At 42.8% G+C, this 25,555-nt stretch overlaps 1 protein-coding gene and 1 pseudogene across 1 annotated transcript; one reads left to right on the top strand and one right to left on the bottom strand.

Annotated features, from left to right (window-relative positions):
• The first annotated feature begins 17,018 nt into the window (after positions 1-17,018).
• On the top strand, positions 17,019-17,135 carry LOC115082840 (annotated as a pseudogene).
• Positions 17,136-21,730: 4,595 nt separating this feature from the next.
• LOC115094206 (sodium/potassium/calcium exchanger 2-like) lies at positions 21,731-23,002 on the bottom strand. The gene is made up of 2 exons (XM_029607016.1): positions 22,840-23,002; positions 21,731-22,383 (listed from the first exon to the last, which is right to left on the bottom strand). The coding sequence occupies exons 1-2, from the start codon at positions 22,971-22,973 to the stop codon at positions 22,134-22,136; spliced, it is 384 nt and encodes a 127-aa protein (XP_029462876.1). The 5' UTR covers positions 22,974-23,002; the 3' UTR covers positions 21,731-22,133.
• Between the last annotated feature and the right edge of the window lie 2,553 nt (positions 23,003-25,555).

The following is a 25,555-nucleotide window of genomic DNA, read 5'->3' as shown; positions in this document are numbered from 1 at the left end:
TGCTTGTCCAACCTCCTATTGAAACTCTCCCAAGAGACCTGGGCCACGCATTCCAAACAGGCAGCAGACTCTCCACTCATCTTTACCTCTGATGTTCATTTTGGAGTTCACTCCTTCGTAGACGCCCACAGCTGAATGCTTGGAAGCTCAGGTTTTAGCTATGTAGAAACAGGAGTTCTTCCACGGGTAATCATAAACAGCAGAGTCCGCCGCCTTGCTCACCAGGCTCTGAACCTCCTCATACAACACTGGGGTGCACAGGGCAATCAGCAGAAATCGAACTTTCGAGGAGTTGTAATTCCACATAAAGATTCTCCTGCCATCAGGCTGAATGAGAAAGGAAACCTTTCCTGTTCCTAGGATACACACACAGACCTCCCCCCCCCCCTTTTCTCCTTTGCACACCCAGCCTCTGTTTTGCACTGCACATGTAGACGATGTAGTCAGTCGAGTGCAAGTTGATTCAATAAGTGCTTCGCCAACACTCAAACATTAGCAACCCTAACTATGAAAAGACCATTTTGCAAATATTACAACAGGCTCTAAAACACCCAAACAAAAAAAGAAAAAGCCAGGCTGCTGTAGTAGATGCCTACATGCTAGCAGAATTCCTCACTTTGGTTATACATGCAGAACATGGATGGACCTCCCCAAATACAGAAATCATAGTAATGTGCAGACAAAAACCTGAATAGTTAATGTGGATGGGGCAGACTATATAGGCTATATAGGTTTTTTTTTTCTGCTATCATGTTTCTATATTTCTAGCATCACCCCAAACCCTCTCTTTTTGCCTATGCTCGGCAACAATCCCCTACTCCTTCCCTCTTTCTCCTCTCCCCTGCCCCACCAGAGGATCAAGGATGAGGAGCCTCCGACTTGCTTCAGACCCCAGCTCTCATACCTCCATCATTGGACCTCCTAGCCAGCCCCCACAGTCAGTCTTGAATTCCACAACCCCTAACCTCAAATCTCCCAACCTGCCTTGGATCCCCAGGCCCAGAACCTCAATCTTTGGACCAAAAATCCTAAGCCTCAGACCCCAACAGCCAGTCTTAGACCTCTAGCTAGCCTTGGACCTCCTAACCAGTCAGCCTTCACCTCCCCCCAACCCCAAGTCACTTACCCTACATCATCCTGGAAGAAGTCCTACAGCAGGCATGGCATGGCATGGCTCTGCAAGTCTGAGCCATTCTGATGCCTGTTTTCTCGTGCTGAATCTCGAAAACTTCAGCGTGAGGCTACAGGCACCAGCATGCCTCAAACTTGTGAGTTTGAGCTATGTGTCTGTCTTTATTGCTCTCTCTTCCTCTTCTGGCCTATCGTGCTTTGAACCACAGAGATCAAACCATAATCCTGAGGTTCCCAAACCTGTCCTGGAGGACCCTCATCCAGTCAGATTTTCAGGATATCCACAATGAATATTCAGGAGATCAAATTTGAATGCTATGGAGGCAGTGCATGCAAATTTATCTCATGCATATTCATAGGGGACATCTTGAAAATCTGACTGGCTGGAGACTGTATCCAAGACTATCAGCCAGGGGTTATACTTATGTAATGTCCAGTTTGTGGAAAAGTGCAGGGTTGCAGCATGCCTCTCAGTCCTTCTCTGTCTGTGTGTCTTTCATTATGCCGGGGGGAGGGGACAGGCACAACATGAAGGCTTTTTGACATGTAGTATATCGAATGCTTTCTGTCACATAGCTACTTGGAGACACACCACAAGCAAGAAGCAGCTATTATGTGAGGATAAGCTAACAAATAAATCCCACACCAGCCCATCATATCACAATAAAGTGAAAGTGTAAAAAAATTTTTTATATAATAAAAAAAAAACCATATAAAAATATATTCCTCCAACAAAAATATTTTTTATAAATGTAATCATAAATATCACATACAAAATAATTATACTTCTTAAACAATATCACAAATATCTTCAAAACAATCATATATCAACACTAATACAATATACAAAAAATCCCCAAAGACAAAAGAAAATTATACTCACCCCACCCAAACAAATTCTTCCACATACCTTGGAGGGGTTGGATAGGTTGGTGCTCTTCTCTGTACTCCTTTTACTCAGCAGATGGTACGGATTATTACATCTCATTGGTCCTTAATACAGGATTTTTCCATTTTTTCCAAGACCCCTCTATTTGCATATAAGTGTGGTAGAAATTTGAGGGATTATTTGGTGTCCTCTTTTCTTCGACTAGGGGGAAATAATTTACCCACTGTAGGGGGTGAGGATCCCAGCATGGTCCTTGTGGAAACTGCAGTGTTTGTGATTTATCACTCTTCTTGACACAGTTTGTATTAGAGATGTGAATCGGAACCAGAATCGGGTCGGATTTCAGTTCCGATTCACATCTCTAGTTTGTATATCCAACTTCCTCTGTCAGGTATTCTTTGAAGTCTTTAACAAATTGTTTATCCAAGAACTTGACATATATGATACTATGTCCCTGTCGACTTATCTATGTGGGTAGAACTGTTCATGCTATAAAAGTCTGTATCATTGAGCATCATAGTAGGAACATAGAAACAGAAACATGACTGAAGAAAAAGACTGTATGGCCCATCCAGTCTGCCTATCTTCCAATTAACTTAGCATCAATTCCTCAGAGATCCCCTGTATTTATCTCATGGTTTCTTGAATTCAGATTCTGTTTTTTTCTCCACCACCTCAACTTGGAGGCTGTTCCATGCATCCACCACTCTTTCTTTAAAAAAATATTTCCTAAGATTACTTCTGAGTCTACCCCCTTTCACCCTCATCTCATGACTCCTCATTCTAGAGTTTCCTCTCCATTGAAAAAGACTCACCTCCTGTGCATGGAAACCTTGGAGCTATTTGAATGTCCATATCTCCCCTATCTCGCCTTTCCTCTAGGGCAAGGGTGGGCAGTTCCGGTCCTCGAGGGCCACAAACCAGTCTGGTTTTCAGGATATCCCTAATGAATATGCATGAGAGAGATTTGCATGCACTCTGCCTCAGTTGTATGCAAATCTATCTCATGCATATTCATTAGGATATCCTAAAACCTCGACAGGTTTGTGGCCCTCGAGGACTGGAATTGCCCACCCCTGCTCTAGGGTATACATATTTAGATCTTTAAGTCTATCTCCATATGCTTTAGAACTAAGACCACTGACCATTTTAGTAGCCAGCTTCTGGACTGACTCCATCCTGTTTATATCATTTTGAAGGTGAGGTCTCCAGAAATGTACACAGTATTCCAAGTGAGGTCTCACCAGGGACCTATACAGGAGTAATATCACCTCCCTTTTTCTGCTGACCATTCCTAATCCCTATGCGGCCAACCATATTTCCTGTTTTTACCGTTGCTTTATCCACCTGTTTGGCCACCTTAACATCATCAGATACAATTACCCCCAGATCCACTTAGAAGAATTTCACCTCCAATACTGTACCTTTCCCTTGGGTTTTTGCATCCTAAACGCATTACTCTGCATTTTTTAGCATTAAAGTTTAGTTGCCAGACCTTAGGCCATTCCTCGCGCTTTGCTAAATCCCTTCTCATGTTTTCTACTTCTTCCTGGCTGTCCACCCTGTTACAAATTTTGGTATCATCAGCAAAAAGACAAAACTTTCCTGACAACCCTTTCGTTATGTCACTCACAAATATGTTGAAAAGAACCGGTCCCAGGACAGATCCCTGAGATATACCACTAATGATAACCCCCCTCCTCAGAGAAAACTCCATTTACCACTACCCTTTGTCACCTCCCACTCAGCCAGTTCCTAACTCAGTCAGTCACTTTAGGATCCATACCAAGGGTGCACAATTTTTTATACGTCTTCTGTGTGGATCCGTGTCAAAGATCCCTTCAGAGGAAATGTTTTTGATTATTATTTTAATTTTGATTTTGTTATATATAATTTTATTTCAGTTCCCCTAAGGAAGCCTCATAGCTGAGGCAAAACCCAGATCTGTGTCGGAAGAAGGAAGAAGAATGTAATTTTGAGAAATTTAGAAGGAAAAGGAAGTATATTGAAGTCACATGGGGATTATGAGACTTCTGGAGGAATTTGGACCATATTGGTGATGGTAGTCCAGCATGGCTTGGAAGTGATAAGTTTTTGTTATAAATTTGTTGTTTGCTCTGCTGGAACAGCCTTTGTTGGGTTTTTCCTCCAGTGGGAAATGGTGGTTGATTTAGAGAGAATTGATAGATGTAAGCTGCATCTTGTTTTAACCTTTTAGAAAAACTTTGGGTTATTTTTGGGATTGTTTCAGATGGCAGTTGCATTCCTTAAGGTATGTGGAAGAATTTGTTTGGGGTTTGGGTAGGGTGAGTATAATTTTCTTTTTTTTTCTTTTAGTTTTTTGGGATTTTTTAAATCTATTGTATTGTATTATATTTATTTATTGTGATGATTATATGATTGTTTTGAAGATATTTATGATATTGTTTAAGTTGTATGAAATTTTTGTATGGGTTATGATTACATTTATAAAAAAAAATATTTTTGTTAGATATATATTTGTGTGTGGTTTAAGATTTTTGTTTTTTTTTAATTATATAAATAAATTTTCTTTATGTGAGGATAACCAGGGGATAATTTAACCTTTAACTTTGTGTCAGGAACAGTTGTTCTGGGGCCCAGTATGTTGTAATTTTAACCTGTTCAGAGCTGGAACTAGTTCTCTCACACCCTAGGACAGTGTCTCCAGCAATGGTGTGCTGCGTAACCAGCTACTTCCTCTCAAATCGCAGTGGAGTTACAATGGTAAAATATTCAGGCTCAATGCCATAGATTTGCAGAGGGCCACTGGCCAGGAATGTGACACTGGCCGAGGATTGACTAGAGTGTTAGCATCCAGGATGATGACAGTTTCTGATGTCACAACTGTTCCCGCCCACAATTATGGAAATGCTCACACCAGAGAGATGTGCGCTCCCTACTGTAGCCTCTGTGGCTCAAAAATGTATGTGGCCCTGAGCTTCTGGGACCAACTTTATTAGAGCAGCAATAAACTGCAAAATTCTCTCATACAGGCATGATTAGCAAACACAACACTGGCTTGTGCTGCTTCTGAACTAGACTTCTTTCCAGAAGGGGCAAAAAGAGGTAAGAGGTCATCCGTACATATCATCCTATTGCATTTAACAGGGCATTGACTTGTTCTTTTCTTTCCCATTTTGGAGAAAAGTCTTTCTTAATTTTCCCAAATCAAGTTTTAAACTATAATGTGCTCTATCTGTTTCTAAATGAATGAACCTTTACAGTACAAGCAAATTGATGAAATTAACTTAAGACTTCAATATGCATCATTAGCAGGTCATACTGGGCATGAATTGGTACTGGTTGCTGCTGGCTCTTGATTGCACACCAGGATCAGTTACGGTGAAGAAGAGAAATGCTTTTTCTTTTTAACCCTGCAGTTTCTTTCTGCTCTTGTGGTCTTCCAAACTCAGCTGGAACCTACTGCAAATGACCCCGTGGCATCATGAGCATTCACAACTTACCCAGCACTTGTCCATTTGTTCTCCTCTTATTCCTGCCTACCCAGTTACTGTAGCAACAGCCCAGCATGCAGCTTGGCTACCTCTGGAATCCAGTACAAGCGTAACTCTTCACCAAGTCAGTAGGGTCTCCTCTTGAGCAAGGACGGGGATTCTCTCCCTCCTACTTCCACAGCATGCCCCCACTCCTGCAGAGTCTGCGGAGCAAGAGCTGGGCCTGGGGATTGAACACAGCTCGCCTGTAGGGCAGTGCACCGTATTACTGCTGGGCCGTTTAGCTCCTGGATTGTACATGCAAACCCCCCCATTCCTTTTAAGAGGAAAAGCATGCCCCAGAAAAACATGTCTTTGTTTAAAAGGAAATAATTTTATAATATATAAGTGTGTGCCCTTCACTTGCATGGCATCTGTGGCTTCAGCTGGTCTCAGTGCCCTCAGAGTGACGGGGGGTGGTGGTCTCACTAATCCTTGCCCTTGTGTGATGTCACTGAAATGACTCTGTGATAGGAAGGTATACTACTCCCCATTAGGAGTTCTGTTGTATGTTGGGGTTTTCTCTTCACAGAATGGTACCAATGGGCCTGGGAAGGCTCAGGAGAGGAGCTGTGATCCTGCTCGAAGGAGGTGGCTGGGACCTAGGGAGAGGTTGGCCAGGTCTCATTTGAGAGGGAGGGAGGCTACAAGAGGATAGTTCCTGGGAATCCAATAGCATGGAAGGAATAAGTGTTCCTGAAGGGAATCAGCATCTGAGGAGACCCAAGAGAGAAAGGCATCTGTCAGATCACCGGACGAGAGTACAGGGAAGGTGCCAGAGGAGAGGCATCCTGCCCGGGAAAGCTCAGGTTCAAAAACTGATCCAACCTGTATCAGCCAGGTAAGTGAGGAACAGAGAACAGAAGAGTTTTCAGCTACCCAAAAGGTAATGGAGGGCCCAGGCTGGAAGGGTTTTGTGCACGGGTGCCTGCCCCCTAAGAGCTTTTCTGTTTCGGGGGAGATGGTGCTAGGAGGAAAAAGAGTCCAAGCTTTGTTTTGTGCCTTTTGGACTATGCTGCTGGGGGTGCACTATCAGTTAGTGTACTGTCTTGGACACTGTTTACCTGCCACCAGTTTATAGTAAAGATTTTATTTTTGAACAACGGAATAGGAGTGGAGGTTAATTTGAGTGCGTTGGAGCTGATGTGCAGTAAAGCCCCAGAGAGGGAAACACACTAAAGGCCTTGAAAAGACTGATCTTTCCTGCGCTGTGTGAGACCCCTGACCGGGACGGGGAAGATACATAGCAACCTGCCAATCATAACACTATATCTGGTGAATTTGTCCTTTGCCTGCTTATTTGGTATTATTGGAAGCCTTGCTGGTTTTATGCTATTACTGTTTTGCTGTCCCTTGCTTAGAGTAGCACTTGTGAAGCCAGAAATAAATGTAATAAATCAGATGGATGAACAAACAAATCCTCTGCATTGTCTTTTTATTTTCACTCTTAAAAGACTTAGTTACAATAATCAATTGCTATATGATACAATATTTATCAGTAGTATGGGGGGTGTACATTAGTGTGTAACAAACACAGTGGGGAAAAAAAAACCCTAAAAGCTTTATTGGAGAAATGCATTTGACAGCAATAAATTATTTTCAACAGCATATTTACAAAATAAATATATCTGTGTGTATATATTATATATATATATATATGTATATATGTATATATTCCATCCTATGTACAGACTTCTATTCACAGACAATATACTGATGCAGTCACAATACCTTTGCTTTCAATAAATAGTGAGCAACCAAAATAAATAATAAATCAAAATACTTATTTTTAGTTGGATATGCATTAATTAGCTCTCTCTTTCGCCATCAAGTAGGTTTTCTGTATGAATGTGTAAAGGGAGGAGGAGGAGGAGGAGTGAAGTTTTTATTAGTTTTAAAGTTTGGATCACTTCAGCATTTGAAAAGGAATTCCTTTATGAAAATGAGTTAAGGTTACTGGAACTCTTTTTTTTGTAGGTTTCAAATCTTTATACTTTTATTTAAATATGTGCATCGTGCAAGAATGAAGCCATATCCTTCACTGGTTATTGAAGCAGGACTTTTTGTCAGGGGGGTACCTGCTGACACTAAGTACCAGCCCCTTTTCCTCCAACTGCTCGATTTACCCTGTGTCCCTCCAAAAAAAAAAAAATGCCTCCTGCATGTGAGGACTGACATCTTTTTTTTTTTCCCCCCCCAGACAGAAATCACTGCATTGGAGGGCACAGACTGGCCGATCTCGTGACTGACTGATTTGGGGGCTTCTGCGTTCATAAGGTATACTGAAGCGTCTCAATCCTGACTGGACTCTAAAAGGTTTTGCTTTCATAATGCTGAATCTAAAACAAAATCACAAAAAGAAAGAGAAGCAAATTCTTCCCTCAAAAAGCCCTGTCCAATCAAAGATCAACACAGTGGACCCCAGATTCACAAATACTTATTAATCCATATCCATAATGATGATAGGCAAAATCATATAAACATTCATGCACGCTTATTTATATGCATAAAGAGATAAGGCAAAATTGTTTAAGCACAATCCTGCATTCACTGGAAAATAATAAAACAATCCTGCAGATCTGAAAAATCTGTAACACTTTCTAAAGCATCCCTAGTGTCCATTCCTCTTTACCCTTTTCTCTCCTAGAAAGTATTTGAATTTGAAGATAGTCGTCTGCCTCTAGATGATAGAGGCATGACATGTATTTTGGAACAAAAATGCAAATACATTTTTGCAAGTTTTTTGTTTTTTTTTTCTTCTGGATGTTGTATTTGAAGTAATTCTTGAAGGTCTCAATTCAAAGATTTAATGCTTTCCCTGAGGTAGCTGATGGGTCAAAATGCAGACCGTGTCAGGAATTCAGACTTGAGGACCATTGCAATTCATTAATACATATTTTTCAGCATGCAAGAGATACAGCAAGTACTGAATTTGCAGTTATATATTATTTTGGGTACACTAAAATGCATGGATGTTATAGACGCTGTCAGCAAAGTTAAATTTAAAGAAAAACGTACATCGATGACACTTTTAAAAGCTTTTTTTTAAATTGATTTTTCAAGGCATATAGGATTTTTTTTTTCCCAGTGAATGCAGGATTGTGCTTAAACAATTTTGCCTTATCTCTTTATGCATATAAAAAAGTGTGCATGATTTTAGGATCCGCTGCTTTCATGTGCTACATCAAGGTTGCTGTGGCCTAAAATATCCTTAATAAAGGGCACTTGCCAAACTAAAAGCCGGCAAGGTCATTTGCTCACACAACTTAACAAAGCAAAACTAAACACCTTTTTGTTCAAAGGTTTTCATTTGCAGGCTGCAGCTTCTGGAAGGGAAAGATTTGTGCAGAAAAGGCCTCACGGCAAGTGACCCACCAAGGCAGAAAGCGCTGTGGAACCTTTACTCAGATTTCCAAAATGATGGGCTGGGGGGGGGGGGGGGGGGGGGGGGGCGGAAAGTCCCACACTGCATTTTGCACAAGGATTGTACTTGCAGTTCTATTTTTCTGGGGGAATTTATCCCTGCCAGAAATATTGCCGGACCTTTGCCCCAAACTTAAATCTAGTCCTAAGACTGGCTAAGAAAACAGGGAATCCTTCCCCCCTATTTTAACATTGCAGAAGGGATAGAAGGTAAAGTTTATCTATTTGTGGATGATACTAAGATCTGCAACACAGTAGACACACCAGAAGGAGTAGAGAGAATGAAAAGTGATTTAAGAAATCTTGAAGAGTGGTCGAAGACCTGGCAGCTGGGATTCAATGCTAAGAAGTGCAGAGTCATGCACCTGGGGTGCGGTAATCCAAAATAATTATATGCGTTGGGGGGTGAAGGGCTGATGTGCATGGACTGGGAGAGGAACTTTGAGGTGATAGTGTCTGGCGATCTGAAGGATTTTTTTTCTTTTAGGAACTGTCAATAATCCTTTGCAGTACAATTGTTTGGAAACAGTTACTGGAAGTTGTTAGCATGCTTATATGTTTTGCATCATAGGTATAGGTAGATAATCTACATAAATGTGTATATCTTTGTTTCTCTATAGACATAAGTACACACAAACACACACATATATATATATGTATACTTGTGAATATACCAATAACAGTTTAAGGTATTGTTTATTTATGGAAGTATCCTTACACATCGAAACAAATTAAACCAAAACCTTTCTTCTTTCAAAATTTAAAGGCATAGTTGTCTTTCAGCTTGTGATTGATTTTCTGTCATTTTTTGATAATCTTCTAGCATCTAGCATGCATTTGGATGAAAACGAGCAGCGGGGCCATCAGCAGAGATGGGTGACCACCTGGGGCACCAGACCCAGAGGGCACTACACTGCTGGCATCATCATTGCAGCGGTGGACAAACTCAGCTCCTGAGCAGCATCTCCTGCAAGGCTCAATGGGAACCACTGGCGGCCATGTCATCAGCTGCTTGCCTCACTGGAGAAGGTGCCCCCTTCTCCACCCCTCAGCACTGCCTTGCCTCCTGCCCCGCATAGCCCCAAGATGTCTCTGAAGCTAATGCTGCTGCCTTCATGAACACACCCACGAGAAATGGAATTGGCAGGGCTGGGCCAAGTCTGCGCTACTTAGCCATAGCTGAGTAACTGGGCGCTTTCGTTGCAAAAAATACAACAGCAAGAGTGAAAGAAAGCATTGAGAGTTGTCTGTGCTCTGCTACACCCTACAATGTAAGCCCACTATGAAAATGCTGGGGTCCTGGGATGAGGAATTTTAGGCTGAATTGTTTTGTAAGTGTTTGAGTGCCCATCCTCTGACTGGTGGAGCTGCTTTTGGACTAAAGGACAGGATTTTCAACATATTGGTCTAATGTTGCACCGGTGTTATTTTCATTGTTAAAATCAGAGACAATTAAGTTTGGTGCCTTGGTCCTGTCTTTTCTCCTTGGTTGTAGGATGGCATGGAATTATGGGTGGTTTGTTGTTTTTTTTTTGTTTTGTTTTAATGGCATTTAAGCTTTGTGGGACCATGGGACGGAATTTAAAGCTTGTTAACTGCAACGTTAACCTGAGCCTCCGAGAACTCTCTTCCCGCTATTCCCGGGGACACCGCGTGGAACGTGCCGTCGGATCTGCGCTCAGCGTGTCGTTCCCAGCGGGCCGGGACTGGCACTGGAGCAGCTTCGGTAACAGCTGAAGAGATCTTCCGAAAAGCAGATGATTAGATGATGCAACAGTTTCAGGAAACAAACAACGACTAAACGGTTTCAATCCTGAGTTTTTGTCCCGCTCGCACTTCTTTGAGATACCCGCTGGTAACGAAGGAGGCAGAAAAACCTAATGTATTTATTTATTTATTTTTTTAGTCCAGTAGGTCCTCCTCCCTCCTTTTTCTTCCAGCTTCAGTTGGTATCCTGGTATTCACAACTAGCCAGGGAATCCCCCAGCCTCCCCCATTTTAATAGACCCTCTCTAGTCTGCTGACTGCAGCAATTTGATGCTGAGGCAGGGAGCCCAGCACCGAGGGCTCTGAATGCAGCCACCGGGTGTCTTTCTTAATCGCAAACACGACGTACTTTAACTCTTTGATACGATGCATTGTACAGTTTATACTGTACAATGCATCGTATCAAATGCATATTCCTTCTGTATTCTCACTTTTATTTATTCATAAACCTTAGCTCAAAGTGAGCGCGGCGAGTTCACCCTGGCATCACTCCCATTTCCTGTGATACGCAGGCCGACGGCAATGGCCCCTTTTGTAAAAATGTCTGAGCAATATTTATCGACCAATGGGACAAGAGGTCTTATCAGGCCCCTTTCCAACAGAGGGCTCCGACTGCCTCTTTTAAGAAAGGTCCATGCTGTAATAAAGTTGCTCCAGAATAACTACAACTCACCATATTCTAACACCCGCTTACAGGCAGTACCTGAAAAAGGAGAAAACCTGTCAGCTTCTGTCTTAGTTCCACGGTCAAGCTGTTATTTCTGCATTAGGTGTTGAACAATGGATAACTGTATTAGGGAAAAAAAATAACACTTTGCGGGAAAATCATTGCATTATGAAAAACTTTCCTTCCAGCTAAGGATATCCATAATTATTGCATTTCACGGAGATGTGAGTTTACAGATTTAACTGAAGTGGTTTTGCCCATTTCCAAAATGCCAATCTTGCCTTATTTCACATCATCCACACACGCTATGCTTTGGGAAGGCTTTGTATAAAATACCCCACCTCCCCACCCCCATTGAATCCGAAACGAGGACCGATGCAGGGCTTCTATTCTTCGAAATTCCTAGGAGCACAACCATTTTACGTCTGTTTGGGGAAGCAGGCTCAATAATGCTTTAAGCTGGCTCTGATGTTGTTTCCTAGTGCTTGGTAAGGGTAGGGGGTAGAGAAGAGAGCCATGGGCTGAATTTCTCCAGACGTTCAATCGTTTACATTTCTGTGGAACTTCACAGAATGGAAACCTTGAGATTTTATTTGGATGACTTAGGGCTTGCTACACTGAATTTGAAATTGTTACATTTCTTCTTTGGATGCTAACTGCATTCCCTAAGTGCTTTTTTTTTTTTTTTTTCTTTCAAAGAAACATAACGCAACAGCAGATAAGGACCATCAGGCCTGCACAATTTAATTCTTGTTGCAGCGTCAGAGACCCCGGTTGATCTCTGGCATTTTCTTAACTTCTTTTCACAAAATAAGGACCATTTATGCCTCGTTCAAGGCTTTCTTGAATTCCATTACTGTTTTGCCCTTTACAATCTCCCCTGGGAGGTCGTTCCGTGCATCCATCACTTTGGGAGCCAAAGATAAACATTAAAAAAAAAAAAAAAATATCTGAAACTTCATTCAACTGGTTATGTAAAAGGCTGGCGCAAGAAGTATTATAATCAGATTTCCCCGGCAAGCTTCTGAAAGACATTAGATTACCGCACAGAAAACACCCAGAGGGCAGCATTCTCTTCTATCAACTCTGGAGCCTGGGAGCTTGACAGCCTTCCTCAGCACGGCCATTCAATTATTCCGATAACCGCTTCCAACCAGACGCAGGGGAAGCAGAAGCTGCAAGGTTTCTCATTTTTTTAAAGTGCAATTTTTAAATGCCTGCTGAATAAAAATGTGCGAGGGTGGTGACGGAGCAAGTTAATTCGGCCAGACTCACCGGGAGAGAGTGAACCCGCCCCCTGTAATATAAAAAAATGGGCAAATGCAATTTCAGTGTCTGCGCACCCAGCTCTGCACAAACTGTACTCTTAAGGCTTATTTATATCCTATTGTGCGACCACACCACCTCCACTGCATGCTGCACTGATTTAATGATGATTGCTACCCTCTCCCGCTACCCTGCTGTTATTTTAGGCTAATGCATTTAATCTGCAGCATACACACCACGAGGACCTCAGCATGGAGTCTCTTGTGATAATTGTTTATAAATGGAAGGGCTGCTGTTTTAATACTCTTCCCCCCACAGACACAGTGTATGCTTTAGGATCCCATTCCTAATAAGTCATTTCTCCTTGGTTATACATTTATAAGAAATCCCCCTCTGCTATCTGATAAAGAATCATTCTACCTCATCATTTTATTTTAGGGGAATTTTAATCCTTCAGCACTGGTTTTTTTGTCCAAATGGTTTCCATCTCCCCAACCTGGTTGAGAGGCAGAGTGTTAACTGTCCCCTTCCCCCCAATGTACAGGTTCTCAATCTTAGTCAAAAGGCCAAGGAGAGACCTTCTTCAGGTCAAAGCTCAGACCTCCTATTTAAATCGGGTGCCATAACGCAGCCCAGAAACATTCATTGTGAAATAATGCCACCCGAAAGAGCCTAAACCCTGCCCTCCACCCAGAAATGACTGCATAATTACTGCATAACAGCCGTGAGTCTTAGGCTGCATCACTAGGGCCAGTGTCTAATGGACAGTCATGGAATCAGTCTTGCCAAAACCCAAGCACGCTCTTCCCTAGCTGTGTCACTAAAATGAGCCATGCATCAATGCGTTCTTGTCTGTCTGTCTCCTTCGCTATTCCTTTGTGTGACAGTTGCATTAAGAACATCTTACGTAGAACACGCTGAGCTCCCCACTCCCAGTTTATTTTTTTAATTGAAAAACACAACTCTTTCTGGGATCCTTCTGCCTAGTTTCTGCTGTTTTCATCCCTTTGTTGGTGGCTGCCGGGCTCTGTGACACAGCAGCTTTGAGCAGACGAAACACTAAAGCCATCTGTGTGCACAGTCCTCATAACACAGGGCCACCCTTACAGGTGAGCTCCAATATATTAGGCCAAGCTGCTGCAAGGCTGATGACATCATACTCTCACCTTCCGGGTTGGTTTCCAGTCAGTGAAAGAATGATGTCATTGGCATGGGGCAGGCTCACCCTTGTGGGGGAGGCGCAGGAAGCTTAGTCTTTTCAAATGCAGTTTTTCATGATTATCTTCCAAATCAAAACTGATGGTAGGAGCATTTGATTGGCAAGTAGACAGAATATGTCTTTTTTTTTTTCCACATTTAATTTAAAAAGCATGAACATTCTCTTTGTGGGTAATTTTCGAAGGGACTACTGTGCGACTGATATATGCATAAAATTACACACATGCACACTTTACTAGCACACTTTTGTAGGCACAAGGAAGCAGCATTCAGGGTGGGGTGTGGCGTCTGATCAGATTGGGATTTACGTGCATCCTTTTTAATTTTAAAAGGTATACGCTTAAGTTCTCTCAGCAAAACTATGCACACCCAATAGCAGGTGTGACTGAGCGCATGAAGTTAGGACAGGATCATTTTGGAAAAAGACTTATATGCATATTCGTCGACTAACTTATTACAAATGTTTCAAAATTACCCTTTAATGCTTTGTGCCTGCTTCTTCTGGTACCTCCCTTCCCCAAAACACACACACACACACACGCATGTGCACACACACACGCACACACACGCACACACGCACACACATGCATGTGCACACACACATACACACACATGCATGTGCACACACACACACACACATACACACACACACGCACGCGCGCACACACACACACACGCACACACATGCATGTGCGCGCGCACACACACACACACACACACACACACACACACACACACTCTCTCTCTCTGATTCAAGGCTCCTTTATTTTAAAAAGGACTGAAATTTTAAAAAAACTCCAAAATTCCTCTAAAGCAGGGGCCGGAAATAGCCTGATACATGTTTTGCATAATTCTTTCACCAGAGACGTGTGGGAAGGTACCAGCTGTCCCTGCTCACAAGCAGGTTTGGACTTTCCATGAGTTGACTCCATATCAATACATTTTGTTTCCATATTACTATTCTCACTGCTGTCTGCATTCAACAACTGTGCTTCTCTGACTGGGGGGGGACAGGGACGTCTCAGGTATCTCCATCTGGCATAGTCAATATGAGCTGCTTATGTTTATACAAAACCACAGTTACATCCAAAAGTGAATGAATGTGATGGCAAAAACTTATGCATAAAAACATATTGATTGATTGATTAATAGGGAAGTACAGGAGAAAAAAAATTAGTTTTTGTTTTCGGTTCATTTTTGGGAGGGTTTTTTTCCATGAATTTTGGTTCATGGATTGTTTCATTCATGAGAAAAATGCCAGGGCCGGGATCCCCCCTGCCCCATCTACCTAGTCCAGTGGGAATTTGTCAGATTTGGCCTAGGCTCAGGCAGAAGCCTTTGCCTTGCATACACTGAGGCCTCAGTAGGTCGCCGTAACCTCGACCAACTGAAGGCTGAGGCATTGGCCTGAACCAGAGGCTGGGTCCTGACAACTGAGCCTCAGCCTAGGCTGGGGCCTGGACCCAGGCCGGAGGCCATGATCTGGCCCAGTGGCCAGATCCTGATGCCGGGGACTATGCCCGGACCCAGGCACGAGGCCGGGTCTCGATGCCAGTGACTAGGCTTGGACCCAGATCACACTTTGCGACCCAACCAAGAAGTCAGGTCCCGATGCCTGGGACTTGGCTTAGGGTCAGGCACAAGCCCGGAAGCCTCTTCTTGGTCCTCTTTGTTCTTCGGCACTTGCAAGCCAAATTATGTTGTCCACTGGGATCGTGCAGGAGTTAAATCTCATGCATTCACCCCAGTGGACGGCACCATTTTGATGTACAGCAATGTGTACGGCATTGTCCAGACCTAGGCCCAAGCATTGGAACCCAACCTCGGGCCTGGGCCTGGGTCCTGGTCTAGTCTGAGGCCCCAGCATCGGGCCTGGGTCTGTGCCGAGGCTCTGGCATCGGGACCTGGCCTCCTGGTTGGGTTGTGGAGTTGGGCCTATCTGGGTCCCAGCCTAGTCTGAGGTCCCAGCATCAGGATCCAGCCTCTGGGTTGGGTTCCAGAGTTGGGACTGGGTCCAGACCAAGGTCCTGGTGTTGGGACTTGGCCTCCAAGTTGGGTTGAGGTGTCTGACCTGGGCCCCAGCCTAATCTGAGGCCCTGGCATCGGGACCCACCTTTGCGATGGATCACAGCATTGGGTCTGGGTCTGGCCAAGGCCCCGGTGTCGGGACCCAGCCTTTGGGTTCGGTCTAGGCATTGGGCCTGGGTCAGATCCAGGCCCTGGCATTGGGACCCAGTCTTCAGATTGGGTCTCAGCATTGGGCCTGGGTCTGGCCCCGGCCTTCGTTGGATACCCGAAGTATAAGGTAAGTTTTTGATTTTTTTAATTTAATTTTTGGGAGTCTTGGCTGAGGCCCCAGTGTTGACACTGGGGCCTCTGCCGAGACCCTGGTGTCATGCTTGGGCCTAGGCTGCGGACCCTGCTTTGGGCCTCGGGCCTATGGCTTCAGGCCTAAACCTAGGCCTGAATCATTAGTTTAAAATGAAACAAATGAATAAGATTAGAATGAAATGAAGTAGCCTTATTCATTATGTTTTGCAGTTTTCTTTTAAACAAATACACATCCCTATTGATCAATATCTAAAGGATAGGTGGGGAGAAGGAGGCAGGGGAAGGCAAGTTTGCCTTGCCTGTAACATGACTTCATCACCTTTAGGAACAATCCAGTTTTCTCATCTTCCTATTAGTTTATCACTGCTTTAATCATTATTATTGTAAATATTAACTTTAGTTATACAGATTAAAAGATGCAGATTAAAATGAAGAAGCGATGCACTATCTACTGACAAACAGAAAGAAGAAATGAAATGGCATTTATACAATGAGATCATTTTCAAAAGGTTTTACGCATGTAAAGAGTTTCCACGCGTAAATGGGCTTTTGAAAATTGCTGCAATATATGCTGCTTTTACACATATAACATCTTTGAAAATTCACTCCTAAGTACAACTAAATTTCAGATAGTCTTGATAAATGGTCATTTCTGCCCAGACATGACTTGTATGTTCATGTACTCTAATACACCTCTGTATGGTTTGGACAGCTGACCAAAGTTGCAGAGGGCCTGGGTTGGTACAGGTGAACCTAAGATAGGTGGAAGTGGCATACAAAACAAAAGGCAGAATGTCTTCTTATTAAGGTTTATTACAGTATGCCCCCTGAATATGCCCGATCTCGTCTGATCTCGGAAGCCAACCAGGGTTGGGCCTGGTTAGTACTTGGATGGGTGACCACCTGGGAATACCAGGAGCTGTAGGCACTTTTTTTTCACTTAGAGAATAGCCACTGCCATTAGCAATGGTTACATGGAATAGACTTAGTTTTTGGGTACTTGCCAGGTTCTTATGGCCTGGATTGGCCACTGTTGGAAACAGGATGCTGGGCTTGATGGACCCTTGGTCTGACCCAGTATGGCATGTTCTTATGTTCTTATGTTCTCTTATCACACTTCTTGTCCTACATTTGTCTTTTCAAAGTTTTTTTTTCCTGCTTGGCTTCATTCATTTACATAGAATATGCACAACAAAGTACAGGACAGTTTATCCCCCTGATAAGGTAACAGTAAATAAGATAATGTGGTCACCAGATTAGTCCAAGTGCAAGTGACACCTATCATTAGATTAAACTAGATGATAAAGAAGCTGGAAGGCTTCCCTAAATCAAACAACTCACCCTTTCTTGAGATCAGAGGGCAGAGGAAAAGTGAGGTGCAGATAAAGGAAGCAGGAGCTGCCAACACCACAGGCCATGGGATAGCTAGGTTGGAATGAGCAAGCTGCACTCCCCAGAAACTAACTTGGCCAATGCTGAAAGGTTGGTGGTGGCAGGGTATCATCCACCAGCAAGATAAGATGAAAAACAAATAAAGATAAAAGAAGCATGATCTAGTGACACCACATACCCAAGAGTAGCTGGGTTTTGTGCCAATGGGCTAAAACTCCTCAGAAACCAACTGGGAGAATGCCAGCAAGCTGTTGGGGATGAGGTACCATTCAGCAAGGTCATGGGGCCTAGGTGGCCAGATAGTCCGGGAAGAGCCACACCAGTTTTTGTAGCTGTTTAAATTATTACATGGGAGGGAAGCCACTGGAATAGGTATGAGAACTTGCATGCTCATTTATCTAGGAAGGTAGAGAACCAAAGAAGAAAATGACAAGAAGTGACATGGATTAGGGTTGATATTCTGGAAGTGGTTAAGCTACTATGACTGGCAGCTGGGATATATCCTTGGCAGTGTAGACAAGAATAACCAGAATAACTGGGTAAAATGAATGGGCTAATTATATTTTTATCTGCCATTATCCAAATCATTCAACCCTCATCAAACGGCTAACTAAAATCGGTATCACAGGATCTGCACTCTTATGGCTCAAATCCTTCCTCAACAACCGGCACTACAAAGTCAGAATCAATGATAAAGAATCCCACCCCGTCCAATCCAATCATGGAGTACCGCAGGGTTCCTCTTTATTCCCCACACTATTTAATATCTACCTGCTACCTCTATGCCAACTACTAGAAAGCCTCAACCTTACACACTTCATCTACGCCGACGACATACAGATCTTAATCCCCATCACAGAACCCCTCTCCAGCACCCTAAACTTCTGGAACAGCTGCCTTCACTCCATCAACCACCTACTATCTAGTCTCAACCTGGTACTTAACACTTCCAAAACCGAACTCCTCATCATCACTCCTAATGAAAACAACCCCCTCGTCGGCAACCCAATCTTACCATCAACATCTCAAGTAAGAGACCTTGGGGCGATTCTGGACACTAGAATGAACTTCAAAAAATTCATTCACAACATCACTAAGGAATGCTTCTATAAGCTGCATGATCTAAAGCAACTAAGACCTCTCCTACACTTTCAAGATTATCGTTCTGTCCTCCAAGCCATACTATTTTCAAAATTGGACTACTGCAACACGCTACTGCTCGGCCTCCCCGCCTCCACAACTAAACCTCTACAGATGCTGCAAAATGCAGCAGCCAGGATCCTCACAAATTCCCGACGCAAAGACCACATCACACCAATACTAAAAAACCTACATTGGCTCCCCATCCACTATAGAATTCAGTACAAGTCACTGACCATCATCCATAAATCCATCTATCATAATACCTCACTCCAACTAACAATCCCACTCGAACCCCATTCTTCTAACAGGCCAATTAGAGCTGCACACAAAGGAACTCTCCAGGCACCCCCGCATAAATCAGTCATGCACAAGTCTATACAAAAACGAGCAATGTCCTCCGCGGGACCACAACTATGGAACACACTTCCCGCAGATCTTCGACAGGAACAATGCTTGCTCTCCTTTAGAAGGAAACTGAAAACCTGGCTATTCTCCCAAGCCTACCCCTGATTGAAAAGAACTGTTTATGCTTGAACCACTTAGTTAACCATCTATGCTAATCAATGGTGTATTATCTCGTTATACTCTTAGGAGAACTCTGTTTAACCTAATTCTTCCTCTTTCAATTGTCCTGTTTTGTAATCCCTGTTTATTGTAACTTTCTCTCTTCTGGTTATTGGTTTCCCTTGGTTATAATGTAAACCGGTACGATAAGACATTGTCTTGAGCATCGGTATAGTAAAAGAATCTAAATAAAAATAATCTAAATTATCTACTATGTTACTGTATAATAATAGAGTGGCTAACTTTTCAAAACTAACCACAAATGCATCAGATGGGTTCAATATCAGGGTTGTCATCTGTCACCTGTTTGCTGAGCTTTATTTTTGCTTATCAATATATTTCAGAGGCTAAAATGAATAAGGGCGAATCGAGTCTATACAATACAGAAGGAACGTCACAGAGAGACACACATCATATAAACTGAATAAATAAAAGCTCGCATGGTTTATAAGACATATATCTCTACTAGTGACGAAAGGAGACTATGCTTAGTGGCAAGAAGACATGCTACGAGGAAATACTGGGAAAGCGCCACCCAAACAGTGTTTTGCACAGACTTCAGAAATCAGATACTGGTCCAAAGACCAAGCTAAACAATTGCGTGATGTCATGTGTGGCGTAAGGTGGCACAACTCTACGTGCCCACAGTGTAAACCACCTTAGGGTGGCAGGAGTACTCCTAATCCAGCTGTGCTCTGCAATGCAGCGCAAGGTGGCTGCCAGAGGTGCCCGGAGGACATGGTGGGAAGCCAGTGCCACAAGTGAAAAAGCGTTAAGCCAAAGAAGCCAAGCAGGAGAACAAATGCGAGAGAGTACTTTTCTGGATTGTCTTATGCAGGCGTTTGGTAACTGGCAATCCCTTATGACAGTCGCAGGAAAATCCCAGAAATGAACCTCTCTCTAGAACCCTTTGGAGTCTGTTAGCCTAGAGCACCAACCATTTACTGCAATATGCTTTGGCAGTCGAATATTTAGACTCTAGGCACCAAAGAGTTATAACTGTTTTCAACAATGCGCCTACCTTTTGATACTTCTTTTTAATTGGTTTCTTTTTTTCTGTCATATTTGCATACTGTGTGTGAATCTGTGTATATATGGGACTTAATTCAACCCAAATTCAAACAAACAAGATAAGATTAAGATATTCTGTGAATCTGCGAATAAAAATAATTCAATCCTATGTTAAAAAAAAACAAAACACCATGGCTAAAAAGCCCTGCATATCTTGGAAGAACTGAATAAACCCTCTTCAGCTGGGCTTTTAGGATGGCCCTCACTCAGAAGAGGGTAAAATATTATCTTCTTTGCATTATACATGAATATCATTATCGCTTTTCAGATATACAAAGTTGCCCTCCTGACTTCACCAATATCTGGGATTAGGCAGAGGATGCATTCTGAGCATGCCCTCACCGTGATGTCAGAGCTACCTATGGACAAAAAGCTATATGTAGTAGTCCTGCTTGCCAATGTGATGGTGCAGTATGCCAGTACAGTGTTGAATGTGTCTTCTAATACCACTACAGTCCTAGGGATTTATAATTCCCTGAACGTGTGTTATGTGGTTGAGATGACAGTGGTATGTATGTAAAGAGATTGCTAATCATGTAGAAAGTCTATAGAATATAGGAGTGAGTTTGTCAGTTATTACTGAATGACTATGTTAGAGAGAGGGAGGAGAACTGTGAATACAAGTAAAACTACACGTGGAATAGGACTAGACAGATTATATGGCATGTATATTATATAGGCTAATGTAACTATCAAGGTTGGTCAAAGTCGTTTTTGAAAAGCGAGCATCACAATCCCTTGCAGGAAATATGGCATTAGCACTTTGAAAAAGGCTTTTGTATGGGAAAGCTTAGCCAGTACTTAAAAGTATTGGATGGTTGTTAAAAATTCTGGGGCGTGTTATCTGATACACTAAAAAAAAAGAAGATGATTTGTTGTAGTGAGCTTTCTTATTTCTTTTTTTACTAAGTATAAAAATGTTTCAAATATGTTAACATTTCTCCCATAGGGTGCTCTGGTCTGTCTTGAGCAGGGGTAAATATGCTTGAGTCTAAGGGCTCATGAAGGTGAACCAACAACATGTAAGCCTCCAATTTTGTGATCCAATTGATGCATCTGCTAGAGTTTGTTTTCTTCTATTTTGTTCTTATTTTTAAGTATCTCTATATTGGCTTAACGTGCATCGGTTTTATTTCAGGTTTTCTCGAATGGTTTGCTGCAAACTTTATAAACAGATAATAAAATGGAACGCGTTTATTTGGCTGAACAGGTGGTTCTGCGGGCAGCATGCAGGGATTAAATGGAAGCTCAGCGCTGGCTCTTTCTGCATTGCTCTGACATGCAGAAAGAGCCATGACCAACACTTTCCCCCCCCCTACCCCTCTAATTACCTATTAAAACTATTGTTGCTCAGCAAATTCTGAATATTTCAGAAGCCAAAAAATGAATGGGGGTGACTGGAGTCCATAGGTTACACAGAAGGAAAGTCACAGAGAGACACACTGTATAAGTGGAATATGTAAAAGCCTGCATTGTCATAAGACATGTGTCTCTCCGCCGGCGAGGAGAAGAGACGGTGCTCTCTCGGTGACGAGTGGACAAGCTGCAGGTTCCTCTGCCCTCTTCCCTCCGCCTTGTAACCTGCCTTGGGCACTGAGGCTTTCACAAGGTGCAATTTGCATCTCAGTTTCAAGACAGTTAACTTGTCAGCCTTTTGCAAAAGACTTCTGGTTTTACAGGCTCCTCTGGGAAGGGGAGGGGAATTAGTATCTCACTGGCGCTCCCCCACTCTTCTCCCAATCTCAGCAGATTCTGCCTATATGGACACAGGGCACAGGATAATCCGATCCTCTAAGAGTACGCTGAGCACCAGGAATATGAAATAGAGCCCAAACATTGCACACCCGAGAACCTTGTTCATCTTCCACCGGCAGCCAGCGATGGAGAGGATGACAAAGATCAGCATGATGAAGAGCAGGACGATGGCACAGAACAAGCCGTTGCTGGAGACAGCCACTGGGGCCATCTTTTTGGACAGACAGTGCAGGAACCATGGCAGCGGAAGACTGGGGGAATAAGAGAGAAAGAGAAAAGTTAGCGTGTGGCACATTTAAGACTAATGGGAGAAAGTTCTTTTTTACTCAACGCACAATTAAACTCTGGAATTTGTTGCCGGAGGATGTGGTTAGTGCAGTTAGTGTAGCTGTGTTTAAAAAAGGATTGGATAAGTTCTTGGAGGAGAAGTCCATTACCTGCTATTAATTAAGTTGATTTAGAAATTAGCCACTGCTAATACTAGCAACAGAGTTTTTTAGAACATGAGTTTGAAGCTACACAGGTCACATCTCAGGATGGGACCTACTGTAGGTGGTCTTGAGAGCCTATGTACAACTACTTTGGATTTTCCTTATATCTAAGGATTATAAGACTTACTATTTCATATCAAGACTGCCTTTTCAATAAAACACCATGGAATACTAAAGCTTATTATATCGGGCTATGGTCTTTCAGTATTTACTCACCCCACTGTGATGTCAAAAATGTTGCTTCCAACAGAGCTGGATACAGCCATATCCCCTAGTCCTTTACGTGCTACAATAACACTGGTTATGAGGTCAGGGATAGAGGTGCCAGCGGCTAAAATAGTCAAGCCCATGATCTCTTCAGTGATGCCAATGGTTTCTCCTACCTACAGGATGCAGGGGAAAGAAAAAAATGCATCAGGGGACAAAAAAAAAAAAAAGAAGAAGAATGCATGCCTTGGTCTATTTCTCTAACAGGTGGAGCCTCATTTCCTCAATTACAAAATTAAAGGACGAGTGTTGCAAAAGTGTTGTAAAAACCGGGATGATTTTCTGAAAGTTAAAGCTCTGTTTTATATAGAAACCACTTGGATATGGGAGAATTCAATATGTTGTGTAACCCATACAACACATTTGCCTGGGCAGTCTGTAGTTACACACAAAAAATGCAAATGGTTAGAAAAGGCAAAGCATTGTAAGTGACACAATGGTAAAAGAACATCACTACCATATTGATCACTGGTCTAATGTATGATGCAGGGCACATGTTGGATCTCACTTTTAGTCATGAGCAAACAGATTGCACATTTTTTTGATCTTCCAGATGCCCTGGTCAGATCATTGGTTAATTGGGTTTGATATGAACTTAAGGTCTAAGATTCCCTTTCCAGTTAGCATCGGTTCACACAACTGGGGTGAGCGGTAATGGATGTATCTAAATTTGGTACTTGTTGGCAAGATCCAAAGGGCACTATGAAGAGTGGTAGCGTATCCTTTCTAGTAGAGTCTTTGACTGGTTCATTGGGCAGTAGCCGTAGAAACAGTTGCACCTTTGAGGAATGCCCCCTTAATTAAGAAGAGATAAATTCCTTGGTTTTCTTCAGAGACCGACTCTAGGGGTCCTTGCAAAGAGCTGAGCGGAGATAAGAGGAAAACAAGGTCTCCAACTGACAAAGATTTCTATCAGTTATTTTTCAGGAAGTATAGGGGTGCTATAGATATGGCTAAAAAAATCCTGTATTTCCAAAAGGATTCAGGTTTCTCTGAATTGTTTTCTTGTTAAAAGAATAATGGAAAAATCAACAGCCCAGCAGAAAGAGAATCACAGCACAGTCTACGGAAATCAAATTCAGAAACAGAATACAGTTTCTTCCAGAATACCAACAAAGCCGAGTTCCACAACACTAGCATCCCAGGAAATGCCATCAGGGTTTTTATCCCTTCAGCCTCACACTGAAAAATCTGCAGAATTCCACTCTCAGTTACCCACACTTAGCTGGCTTTCCCAGGACCAATTCTCCCATTACCAAGACCTTCCTGAGTTGGCATTTGCCACTTGCAGAAGAGAACCCCTCTCTTCCACGGATCACACTGGAATCCCAAGGCAGGATACAGTACCTTGCTGCCCTCCGTAGCCCCCAGCAAAAAACCATTTGCAAAGCAACACAGAACTCCTCTGACTCCTAGCTGTGACTCCTCCCAGTGCCTCACGGAAGCACCATATATATACCTTGCAGATTGCAAGGGGGGAGGAGGGCTTGGAAGAACAGGCCTATCACTCACACTACAAGCTAATATCCCCTGAACCTCCCATTGCTGGAAAATTCCTAATGAGAAAACATAGTACACTCTAGTGAACCCAGACTTAGGTCATACCGAACTCATTTTTCACCGAGGAAAACGATGAGGGAAGCAGAACTCTTACCTGCTAACCAAATATATTTATTTATTTATTTAGCAGTTTTCTATACCGACCTTCATAGTAGATAACCATATCGGATCGGTTTACATTTTAACAAAGGGTAAAACTGAGGTAACAATTCTGGTAAATAATAGATAACAAAGGAAAAGGAATAAGTCAAAGTTACAATCAACAAGGTATGGAAAACTTGGAGGCTTAAAGACAAGCTGGAAGGAAGATAGAGGCAGGTAGAATAAATATAACATGATACGAATAATTTAACGGGTTAGAGCATATGCTTTAACCAGGAAATGCCAGTGTCCATTGTTCAGGAGGAAGTGTGTCAAGGTCCTTGTAAGAAGTGAGGCTCAAACTAGTGATTATCCGGTGGATCTGGGAAGGCTTGGTGAAAGAGCCACGTCTTTAGTCTTTTTCTGAAGGTTAAGAGGCAGGGTTCCAATCTGAGATTTGCTGGGATATTGTTCCAGATAGCTGGGCCTGCAATTGAAAAAGCTCTGTCTTTGGTCGTAGAGAGGCGAGTGGCTTTAGTAGGGGGAAATTTCAGAGTGCCTTTGTGGATATCTCTCGTTGGTCTGTTAGAGGAGTGGAGTTTGAAAGGGATATCCAGGTCGAGTTGGAGTTGCTGATGGATGGTTTTGTGTATTAGGGTAATAGATTTGTACAGGATTCTGAAATTTACTGGTAACCAATGTAGGTTTCTGAGGACGGGGGAGATGTGTTCACCGCGGCTGGTGTTGGTCAGCAGTCTCGCTGCCGCATTTTGTAACATCTGCAGTGGTTTGGTGGTAGATTTAGGGAGGCCTAGAAAGAGGGCACTGCAGTAATCTATTTTGGCGAACAGAAGAGCCTGGAGGACTGTCCTGAAGTCTTGGAAAAATAAGAGTGGTCTCAGTCGTTTCAAAACCTGTAGTCTGAAGAAACTGTCTTTGGTAGTTGTGTTGACCATTTTTTTAAGGTTTAGACGATTGTCTATTATTACCCCAAGGTCTCTAACGTGCGTACAGGTGATGTGAG

The sequence above is a fragment of the Rhinatrema bivittatum genome, chromosome 1 (genome assembly GCF_901001135.1).
Source record: "Rhinatrema bivittatum chromosome 1, aRhiBiv1.1, whole genome shotgun sequence".
NCBI lineage: Eukaryota > Metazoa > Chordata > Amphibia > Gymnophiona > Rhinatrematidae > Rhinatrema > Rhinatrema bivittatum.
The sequence above is the reverse complement of the archived record's forward strand: the minus strand, read 5'-3'. Positions and strand labels throughout refer to the sequence as shown.